The 11,898-nt window shown below is 40.9% G+C and overlaps 2 protein-coding genes across 2 annotated transcripts; one reads left to right on the plus strand and one right to left on the minus strand.

Moving 5' to 3' along the window:
• Positions 1-357: 357 nt before the first annotated feature.
• Positions 358-918, plus strand: LOC108143603 (general odorant-binding protein 56a). Its single transcript, XM_017268126.2, has 2 exons — positions 358-431; positions 502-918. Exons 1-2 carry the CDS (start codon positions 372-374, stop codon positions 853-855), a joined length of 414 nt encoding a protein of 137 aa, XP_017123615.1. The 5' UTR covers positions 358-371; the 3' UTR covers positions 856-918.
• Positions 919-1,317: 399 nt separating this feature from the next.
• LOC108143602 (general odorant-binding protein 56a) lies at positions 1,318-2,606 on the minus strand. Its single transcript, XM_017268125.2, has 2 exons — positions 1,956-2,606; positions 1,318-1,778 (listed from the first exon to the last, which is right to left on the minus strand). The coding sequence occupies exons 1-2, from the start codon at positions 2,013-2,015 to the stop codon at positions 1,419-1,421; spliced, it is 420 nt and encodes a 139-aa protein (XP_017123614.1). The 5' UTR covers positions 2,016-2,606; the 3' UTR covers positions 1,318-1,418.
• Positions 2,607-11,898: the final 9,292 nt, after the last annotated feature.

Raw genomic sequence — 11,898 nt, forward strand, 5'->3', positions numbered from 1 at the left:
CTTATTTTAAATAAAATTAAACAACTAAAAAAGCTATATGCTATTTGAATTGCCCTGACATAAAATTAATAAAATCTGGAAACAAAGACCACACTGGGCAAAACAAATAACAAAGTAAAGTAAATAAAGGCAAAGTTAAAGCTCACTGACCCGAATGATCAGTTGAGGAGGGGATGATTTAACACAGCCAGCGTCCGAAATTTAAAAACAGCCAATTGGTATAACAACTCAAAAATTTTAAATTATGAATAATTGAATTTTAATAAAATTAATAACTTAATTGTTAGAGAAGAGTCTACAAATTTTAAAAGTATTTAAGCAGCACTTGTTTGATCTGAATTCAGTTAGACAGAGTTGATAGCTTTGTAAAGATGAACTTTAACTGTTTGGTGGTAGTATTCCTCATTTTCGCTTTGAGCGAACTGACAGCGGTGAGTGTTGTAAACATATTGTGTTTTAAAGATAAATTATCATTTTTATTATTTTTTTTATTTTAAACAGGGTCAGACTGCTGCCGAAGTTGCAGCATACAAGCAAATGCAACAGGCTTGCATCAAGGAGCTCAATATTGCTGCTGGCGATGCCAATTTGCTGACCGCGGATAAGGAGGTCGCAAATCCCTCGGAGTCGGTGAAGTGCTATCATAGTTGTGTCTACAAGAAACTCGGACTCCTCGGAGACGATGGAAAGCCCAATGCCGACAAAATCTTGAAGTTCGCCCAGATCCGCTTTAGCAGCATGCCCATCGACAAACTAAAGGCTCTTCTCACAAGCTGTGCAGCCACCAAATCGACCAATACCTGTGACTTTGTCTACAACTACGAAAAATGTGTGGTCAAGGGAATTTCTGCCTAAGCGGTGACCCACCCAATCAGCATCCCGCTTAAAGTAATAAAGTAATTTTAAGTGTTCAAAGCACACAACGGTTAATCGTCCTGTTGGGTGGTTTCATTTAATTATGCAAATTGAAAACGCCGAATGACCTGGCACACGCATGAATATGGATTATAAGCGGCTTACGCAACCCAGGGCCCGAAATCCGCCATTAACCAGCGGCAAATTTTGGCTTCCTCTTCTGATGCACACTGAACTTATTTTTCAAAGGCATCAACTTGGAAAATCAACCATTTATAAGTTTAAAACAAAAATCTATTTTTGTCACCTAAAAGTTAGAATTAAAAAAAAACAGATTTTTGGTTTCTCTCCCTACTTGAATTTTGAGTAAATTTAATAAAAAAAAATACATTTTGTAATTTTCTTTTTAGTTTTTTTCTCTCATGGCGAATCAAAATAGAGTAATAAAACAACAATGGTGGGTTAATTTGACAAAGCATATATTCGAGTGTAGCATACAAATGTTAAAATTATTTTTGTCTTAAATGAATCACAATTTGCCAAACTTCAACTCCTGTTCGTCCTTAGGCCTTAACCTCGGCGGCGGGCTTGAAGGACTCGAAGCATTCGTGCAGCTTCACGGCGGTTTCGCACTTGTTCTCGCCCTTGATGGATCTGCACTTCTCCAGAGCGGCCTTGGTCTTCTCCTCGCCGATGAAGGCGCCCAGTTTCTCCAGGACAACGGACTCCTGCAGCTCTCCGTCCTTCAGGGTTCCGACCTTCTCGAAGAAGCAGTTGGCGAAGCACTTGATGTTCTCGGTGGGGTTCTTGAAGTCCTTGGCCTTGACCTTGGCCTTCTCGTCTTCGGTCAGATTCAGTTCGGCAGCGCACTGCTCACCATGCTGCTTGGCCAAAGCCTTCTGGTCCTCGTTCAGTTCAATGGGCTAAAATAAAAATATTTTGTTAAAATAAAACGTTTGGAGTAAGAAACGTTTGATAGCTTATGATGATCTAAGAAGTTATATTTTATTTTTTCGAAGATAAGGTCAGACTCAAACTTATTTTAAGAGGAAAGGAATTCACAATTCCTTTTAACTTCCTTAACTCAGGTGCAAACTTACCGAGGCAACAGCCAGAGCCACAAAGAAAGCACTCAAAGCAATCACAAAGTAGGAGTTCATATTGAGAATAACTATGACTTGCTAGAACGTTTGGGGAAGTTCTGATGCCGGTCTGGGATTTGATCGCTGCTTTTATACCCGCGTTCGCGGTCAATAGAAGCCGGTTTCTCTTTATGGCCCCGGGCAGTGATCCATCTAAGCCCAGCTGATGGGTTTTGATTTTTGTTTTGGTTTTGTGTTTTGTTTTGTAATTTTGTGATTCCCTTTGGTCTAGCTGGGGCTACTTCTTTTTTCTTTTTTGCCATCTTGGCGAGTGCTTTCGTCTATTTGTGGCCTGCGGCCAGGTAGACAATCCGAAGTTATGGTCGCTATGAAAGCATGGTTCATTAAACCGCCTTCTCCGGCCGGCGGAATCGAATCAATTATACAAATAGCACGCAGACGTGGTACAGACAGGGACGCCTCAAGTGGTCTCGAGATCGTAGGTCGCTCGAGTTAAAATCGTAGACGGACTTGGAGTTTGGGAGTTGGGGTTGTGGCTGCTCACTCATTATCGCGGCACTCTATCAAAAACTTTCCACTGCGTCCCATCCCATTCCAGGTGGCAGATCCCAAGCCAAAGCCAATGCTAAAGCCAAGAGCCATGAGATTCTGATTCAGATATACGTATATATATATCTGGGGGCGGCGAGGTGTGGCGCGTATTGAAAGTTGAGAAGCGCAAGGAGACAGACGACGACGGCAAAGTTTTTTCATTTGAATCCTATTATTTCAGCGTAGTTGTAATCTTATTATCCACGAGATGACAGCAAAATGACATTTAGAAAATTTCACGCTGTGTGAAGTGTACAAAAAGAAAACACGGGAATGCAGGAAAGTCAGCCAAGCACTGCGTGTGGGTGGTGATGGAATCGAAATGGAGCCGGAGTCGGTGTCGGAGTTGGAGCCAAAGTCCGGATCCGGAGTTTCTGATTGGGACTGTGCGTACTGTGGTGGCCACACCCAGCCCCCTTTTTGGAAAAACCTTCGTCTACTGCTTTGAGTTGGGCGTGTTTTTCACAAGTTTTCCACTGACTGCTGCGGCTGCCTGTCGCTGCCTTCCTTTTAATTTCAATTCTGACATTTGTTTGTCTGCTGTCAAAATAAAGTAGCTTTGGAGCAAAAGAAATAAACCATAAGATTGCGATTGAAAAATTTCCAACCCACAAGCAGCCCCCCACATCCCCTGACCACCGCCGAGTGGCTGAAACTTTTCGCTCTGACGCAATAATAATAATAAACTAAAGCTTGTTTGACTTCTCCGCAAATGCTTTGAAATCCTTGTGTGGTAATCTTAATTCAATTTGCTTGTGGTGGGGACAGTCGACTTGGGTGTTAAACTCTGGCGTTACACATGCAAGAAGTGATGGGACCAAGGAAAAACCAGGAAATTTAATCTGAAAACTTTATCAAAACAAATGATTTTGAAGGAGACCGTATAATAAAAGCATTCTACAAATGTTTACAGGTGGGAATCACATCTGTTTGACATGTAATGATTAAATGTCCTAATTGTATGGATGAGGCTTAAAGTAAAATATTTTTAGCTATGGTTTGGTTCTTTTAAATCCCAAGCATAGCTAAAGATATTTTTCTTTATTTGTGAAATTTATTCGGAGCACAGTATCTAAACAGTATTTTGTTCGATGACCGTTTTTTTAGCTCAACATTTTTTTTTTTTAAATCTAAATTATTTTCATGAAAATGAAAAGGTTTTTATTTAGGAAATGTTTGAATTTTTAAGTATATATACATATTTCTTATTACTAAATTAAAAAAAAAGTAAGTGCGAAGTTTTTGAATTCTAAATTTTCATGAACGCTAAATTAAGTTCTCAAAATTCATGTATATTTTTTTGTAACAACTTTCCGGAACCATTAAACAAGCCAAAGTGTAATATTTGTTAAAGCTTATTTCTAATGAACAAGAACTGACATTGGGATGGCTTTCCCTATAGGGCACAAAGCAAAACCATGAAGAGCATAATCAGTCTAGAAACTCCCGTCGAAAGTCGCCCCCTTCAGCTAGAAATTAAGTACAATTTTCATTTTAAATTAAGCTGCCACGGCATCCCCACAGCGCAGATCCTGCTCCTACTCAGCTTTCGCCGTCATTAATCACCACAGAAGCAACAACATGCTGGCCAAAGAGCATTTGTCAGAGACTTTTGGGTTACTTTCTTCGGCGGGGTAGAGCATTTTCTAATCGCCCCCATAGAAAAAAAACACAGAGTTGGAAAAAGTTGCGCCCAAGAATCAGCCGTGTACACATGTCAGTTGTTGAATTCGGGGGATTCGGGGGTTTTGAAAATCCCCCCAACTATGAAAACTCCCGGCCGACGAAGGCCCACCTGTCTGAGTTTTATTTCTGTGAGAAAAATGGTCGCTAAATTTGCGTGAAAAGGCAAATAATTTGAAATTCCCAGGGGGTTCTAAATAAGTAAATTTAAATTGCATTTGTATGCGTTCGAAATTTGTGCTTCTCCATTTTGTTTGAGGGTAGAAGGTTTTTGGATTGTGTGTTTTGGCCACAGCAAGTTTTTGTTGCCACCGTTGCCGTTATAAATTTGCGTGTCAAAAGCGACGAGGTGAAGGTTTTTCCGCTTTTTTTGATGTTTCGCATATGCGGAAGGAAGCTTTCCCCAACCCCCAACCCCCTTTTCCGCGTGTCTATGTGTTTGGCCAAATGTTAATGTTCTTATCAGCGCTTCAGCATTTTTACATGTGTCCGCATTTGAAATATGCGGCAATGGTAAATGTTTTTCTGGCACTTTGCATGCACCCATGAACGGGACGGGAAAAGCCGGTCTGGGGATTTTCTTTTTGCCGCTCCTGTTGCCGCTTCCGCTGCAGTTGATGTCAAGTGTCAAGTGTCGGACAGTTGAAGTTATTTATTATAACGACAATTACGCCAAACGCTGGCCAACAGCTCACGACAGAGGGTTTTCTGCGGGTTCCTATGGCCATAATTACATTTCCCACGACTCCTCAGCACAGGGGCGAATGGAAATTAGAAAATGACGAAAAGGAAAGGAAACGGAAGTGAGCGAACTTCGCGCTGGTGTGCAATGTGTGCTTTGTTATTGCCTCCGCCTCTGTCTCCGCCACTGCCTCTGCCACGCCCCCGCACACACGCCAAGTCCTTTTATCGGAGTCATGTGGATCCATCGTCTCAATCGAAATCACCCTATCCCCTGGCATTGGTGAAATTTGCTAATGTAATGATGCTTAAAAGTGTTTCAAAGTATTTCTTTGCCTTGTTTATTTTTATTTAAATGCCAGCATGTGTGGACTGGGTTCGTATATGTGTGTCTGTATGTGTGTGTGTGTGCAGGGGCGTTTGATTGAATTGAAAATGTTTTGCCAAAAAATTTCCATTCGCCTTCGATGGCTGTCTGTTCTCGTCTACATTTCCGCCTCCTCTTTTGCTCGATTTATATTCAAGGGTTGAGGCACGTTTCGAATAATTTGCTAAATGGCTTAAAGCATGTGACTGGCCGGATTGAAATGTTCGGAAGCCTCAAAAACATTAACAACCAGACTGGACTTTGAGTTTAATTCTGGCCAGAAATCTCAGTCTAGACAAATTGGGGAAGTTTGCATCGCTCTAATGCGTGTTTTCTACCTTTATTGCCAGCAATGCAATTAAATTTACATTAACTACTTGAATGAGTACGCTGTTTTGAAAGGGAATCCCAATTTAAGTTACTCGTGTTGTCACGACCAATAAAATAAGCCGAAAGCGCTACTTAATAGCGTTTTGATTCCCATATTATCTTATCAGTTTTTGGGTATAAAGTTCAAAATTAGTTTAATATTTGGCATAACTTCTTATTTATTTGCTATCTAATTAGGTTCCAAAAGTTTGGGCAAGATTAACAAACACAAACAATGAGATGAGCGAGAACTTAACAGTAAAAGTATAGGGGCACATGAAAAAGAGATTAAAAAAATTTTAAATAACTCAATGGTTAAGTAAACAGTTTCCAAAGAGAGAAATTTTTTTAAAGTTCCCATTAAATCTTGTAGCACCAGAAATTAAAAGTGAAATAATACTGCTTTTTTAATAACCTTCAGATCTAACATTAATCTAGATTCTATGGTTCTGCAATTAGTTAGCTAGAAGTATACCCATAAAACGCCATCTGCAGCCAGTTGCATTTCCCAGCCCTAGCGCCACTTCAACTATTCATTTTGAGCCACTCGGGCGTGTCGATACACACACTCATGCCCATTTCCTTTGGCTAAGTTCAATGCCATAAGTCGGAGGTTCCTTTTTTACAGTGTTTTTGTGGCTCTAATTCCATGTGTTCTGTGGGCATATTTAACGAGCGCCTGCTGTGCCACTTCAGCCACTATAATATGCCAAATTAAAACTTTAACTAGCGCGTCGAGTGTCCTACAGCGTCAGCATAAAGAGCAAGTGCAGCAGTGCAGCCAGCGACATACTGTCATCATTATCATTAACAGACACACAAACCCCACTCGCTTTCGCACCTTATTCTGAGCTTATAGCACTGAACGAAACAAGTCTCTCAAAAAAATCATTTTAAGGAAGTGTTAAAAATGTATTTAACCTTATGCTTAAACCAATAAATAAGTCAAGAGATGAGATGAGATGAGTTGTCGTATAATTCCAAAATATATTTTGTATTCGTCGTAATGATGAAACAGGTAGATCGATTTAAATAAAATATACATTTCAATCCCTAAGTAGGTTGAACTACAAAAGAATTCCTTGTTAAAAATGTGTTCTAGTTATTATTAATTATAAAGCTGATATTTTTGTAACACTACCAATTCGAGAAAAGTTTATTTATATTATACATTTTTAGATTTTCTTCTAGATGGATAACTTATTTTTTGTCAGTGCTGCTGTTCAGTGCTGCTTTGGTGGTATTATTGTCGCTGTAGTTGGCACTGAAGTGGCCACCATGAAACATTCGCCCAAAAGTGACACAGTCGGTGGAAAAGTGAGGGAAAAGCCCGACGATGAGGTGCAGCTTCCGCTGCAGTTTGTTTTTCCTGCTCCTCGCAGACGGCTTAGTGGCATAAGCAACAGAATGTGGCACAGTGGATGTGTGCGAGGGTGGGGGCATGGGCATCCGATGTGAGTGCCGCATAAAAAACAAAACGAAGGCGTTAATCTTGCCAACAAACGTAGTCCGTCTACATAACTTTGCTTGCACTTTGGCCTAGCATAATTTATGCACTGCAACTAGACAGAAACTATGCGAAAGGGGGCGTGGCGGCTGTCTAGCAGCATACGTAATTACACACTTTGGGATAATGTCGGAGCTTTAGTGGCAGCCACTTTTCCATCATTGTGAATGTGAAGCACAGGAAATGAAGCAGGAAAGGCAAAAAACAATCAAAAATGCTGAATAAATAAAGCCAGGAAATTGTATACAAGAGAAAACAAAAGGAATTATCGCTGTGTCTCCATGGAAAACAATTCAGGTGTTGCGAAATAAGAGACTTTTAAATAACATTTAAGTTTGATTTGAAATTCAACTAATACTTATCATAGATATCTTGTAATCTTATAATGCTAGACAGAGCATTAAAATGGTAGTTTAATTTAAAGGGTCTTGGTTTAAATGTTTCACAAGGGGCATGGTTTTTTTTTATCATTTTTAGTTTATTATTTTTAAAAGACCCAAAATCAAGATATAGTTCTGGTGAGAAAATTTTTAGCTCTCCAATTTTAACAACGTTGATTGACAACCATCTTGGGGAAACTTTTGTTATACTGATTTAATAATCGCAATGCCTAATCAGCACTTAACAAAACTGTTTCGGCCATGAAAGGCAATTCAAATCATATAACTTCGCAAAACCTTAAATTTTATGGCTATCGGTGGGGCAGAACAATCAAAATGTTCTTCTATTGACAACCAAACCCTTGAGCTTTGTTCGAAGCACTAACTAAACCTCAGAATTCGCTCTTTGGGTTTTCCGATTTTTCACTCAATATAGCGACGCATGCGCGCCCTAGTACATGAAATGAACACCATAAGGAAAAGTGGCGGCAGTGTGCTCGGGAAAACTCAATTTATTGGTACTTTTAACTTTCGTCCATATAATTTCTCTTTTTTGTGGACTCTTACTTGGCCAGCTGATGGCCCGAAGTTTGGGCTAACATCGCGCCTCCATCGCCTGAAAGCGCGCTTCGGTTTTTCCTTTCAGGTTTTCCCTTGACTGTTTTCCCCTACCTTCTCGGGAAAATGCCTTGGGTTGAGTTGAGTTTTGGGTTCGTTATTGGGGTTTTGGGGGGGTTTTTCGGGGCTGGGTGACCGGGGAGCAGCGACTCTTTGTTGCTTTTGTTGCCACTCTCCTCCTGCTTTCAATTCAATTTTTCGCCAGCTGTTGTGCTTAATTTGAACTTTAAGCATTTTCCTTGTTGTTGTTTGGGCATTTCCGGCTTTAATGCGGCGCCCATTTCTGCGGCTGGGCGACAGCTCAATGCGATTGCGAATACGAATATGGGGATTGGAGAGTGAAGAGTGAAGAAGCGATATACCAGCATTGAGAAGTCCTTTGTGGGTCAACCAGTCAGCCTTTTAACCGCTAATGAAGACTTATTTCGCTGCCGAGCCGAGGCAATGCACTTATTTATGGTTAGGCTGGAGTATTTCCCATCCGAAATATGGACCGGTTGACAGTATAAATAATGTGTTCCTTTGCCAGAATTTATGGCACTTGTATGTCTTCTGGTCTTCGGCATCCACTTGGCTGCTATAAATTAGAGCGCCGACCAGTCCGACCTTAAATGCGATGTGCGTGTGTGTGACTCCAGGATCTCCACCCCCCCATCCACCTCCTCCATTCATCCACCCACACACGCACACATTCCCGTCACGCAACAAAACACACAGATACAATTGGTACAATTGTATTGGAAAGCAGACGCCGTGTGGCAGCGGCTTTTGAGGTTTTAAAGCGTTTTGAGGTGACACATAATGATTAGCCAGCCATTAATTGCTTAGCACTCGAGGCACTCGATTACACTAATTAGGCGGCCTATTATCCTGAAATACACACACAGCTACAGACGAATTTGCTGGAGGCATACGTATTTATTCCTGTGGAATCCTTAAAACTACTTTCTTTGGTAAATTCCTTGTTTAATTCCTATGAAATTGTGCAGCACAGGCAGCCGGGTCGTGGAGGCCCATGGTGATGATGGTGTGGCGGTCCATGATGATGCGGTGGTCCATGACCATGATGTCCTCCATGATGCGGTGGTCCGCCATGATGACCCCCAGGTCCTCCGTGCCCGTGTCCTCCATGTCCTCCAGGTCCTCCGTGTGGTGGTGGCATTTTTCAAATATTTGCGCTTACTTCGAACAACAAGCGTATGGAGCCAACTCTTATAGGCAACTAAATCCCCCCATTGGCAGTGCAAATCTTATCGAGACTATGCTTATAACGATACCGCCTATCTAATCTGTCTTTGTATAACTTGCTAATCGATAAACGTGTTTGCTAGTACAAATATTGGAATATTATGATGACCATTGCGATGAGTAAGACATTGTAAATTGCCTAAAGCAGAGTTAGTCATGGCCAATAAAGTGAGGAAAACCCCTCTAAGGTTCTCTCTAAAGATAAGCATCTGAAGCATATTATTTCGAAACTAATCTATTTCAAGGTGCGTCAAGTTTTATGATAAGTTTGGTGAGCAAACGATAAGATAAAGTTACCCAAAATAAACTATGGAAATTCAGAGCTTTATAAAAAAAACAATAAAATCACCACCATTTTACAGGATTCCAATGTGGGAATTTGTGTTATGATGTTTTGAAACAAAATTAGTCCCTTTAGTGTAAGCTCTTAAGATAAAGTCTAATATTTTCAAAATTAATCTTTTTAAAGGTACGCCCAGTTTTACGATAAGCCGATAAGATAAAGCGGCCAAATTGTTAAAAATTACGCAGAACTCAAAGCTTTTTAAAAAGCAAATCGATCAACCCTTTTCAAAGGAATTCCCTATCAAATGATTAAAATATTCCTGGAATATTTGGTTTAATATATTTCTTTTGAAATCATACCCGAATTGTACTTCATTTCACTGCCTTTTCTACTCAAGTCAACAGAAGATAATTTGCTACTTTAATGTTCTACCAATACAACTATTTTACTTTTCTAACTTTGTCAATTCGCCAATAAAGATAGGTACAGTGCATAAGCCTCAATGCGAGTGGAATAACTTGATTTTAATTCGCGATTAAGCCAGTCATGGCCATGTAACTATTTACTTTCCTCATGACATGACCCAGAAAAGTAATGCGCAAATTCGGCAGCCAAGTGCAGGCACTCTGCAAGAAAACGAACGGAGAAAGACCAATGGCTTGGCTTTTTGAATTCAATTAATTTTATGTGCATCAGTTTTCCTTTATAATCGCATCAGAGGGCAACTCACATGCGAAACGGAAAAGCGGCAAAGGACGTTTCCCCAAAAAGGACCGCAGCTCGTAAAATGTATAAAGTCATTGCGAAAGCCAATTTGTATATCAGCGTTGGCGGCTGAGGCCCGGCGATTATCAAACTGCGAAACTTACTTAAAATGCCCTCAAAAAGGAGGGTATTTTTTTTTACACAATGGGCGGGGAGTTGGCAGTTGGAAGACGGGAGTTGGTTGGCCCTGCTTTCATGGTAACAATTACATTTCACAGATTTTCGTTTGGGGTCGCGTGTGCCGTTGCATGTTGTTGGTGCGGTCGCATTCGCGTCCGCCTTTCGCGTCCTTTATTTCGGGCTTAAAGGGGCTTACATTATCGCCGGGTTGGCAAAAGGGAATTTCCACTCAGCTGCCGGCTGATGGGCGACGTCTAAATATGAGAATGTTGTGTGAAAATGTTTAAAATCCACGCGAGCCTCTCCGAGCGCAAATGCTTAGCACGCCATAAGTGTCAGCCAGTCAGCCATCCAGGATTGCCATGGCCTGTGGTTTTCCCAATGTATTTTCCTCTGTGTATGTGGGTTTTTTGCGTCCTGGCCAAGGAGTGGCCACTTTTGCATACCTCCCCCTGCAAATGGCGTGGCGGGCGCTAAGAAAGGAAGTAAATAGTGGAAAAGGCATAAATAATAGCAAATAATACGGCGACAATGCGCACAAATTTGCCGCTAAAGTGTAGTCATTGTCGGGTCCTTCGTGGCGCAAAAAAAAAAAAGAGGTCCTGTGCGTGAGCTAAGCCACAGGACCTGCCTTAGCTTTTTGCATGATTTTGCTGTTTAAATTTATTACACATTAGATTTATGATCGCGTTGAGTTTCCCCCACGTCGTCGTCCAGCACTTATCACTGCCTATTGTGGTGGCTTTAATTTCATTGCTACAACTTCTATTTGAACTGGGTGTGAAGCATAATTTATAGGTGGCCGTATGGTGTGTGCGAGTTTTTAAGTGATTTCTTTCGCTCGGCTGCCACTGGGCATGCACAATTATCGGGTAGCCTGTGTGCCACTTCTGTCACTCGCCTTGCGGTCGGATTTCCCGACTTTCCACCAACTTTCCCCCGGCTTTTCCATTTAATCACAGGTTTTGGATAGCCTTGCGTGGCTTTTAAGCGCTTATTAGAAGTGTGACAGAATTCGAAGTTGAAGAGGAAACGGAGACGCCCCTCCACTTGCCACATCCATTTGCCGCACACGAAGGCCCACAGTAATAATATGGGGCCACCATAAGTTGTGGCCAGGTATACAAACAGTTGGCTAAATAATGCTGGAACTTAGTGAAAACTGTTGTCAAAATATCAAATAAAATGTTTGAGGTCTGTTTTATAAATGATTTGTGGAAAAGAAAAGAAACAAGGAACTGTTAAATAAAAAAAACAAATATCTTGTATAATAACTTAACTTGAATCAGCTTATCTTTGATTTTATGTTCGTTTAAACAAATCTA

This window comes from Drosophila elegans, unplaced genomic scaffold (assembly GCF_018152505.1).
Source record: "Drosophila elegans isolate 14027-0461.03 unplaced genomic scaffold, ASM1815250v1 contig_183, whole genome shotgun sequence".
Lineage (NCBI taxonomy): Eukaryota > Metazoa > Arthropoda > Insecta > Diptera > Drosophilidae > Drosophila > Drosophila elegans.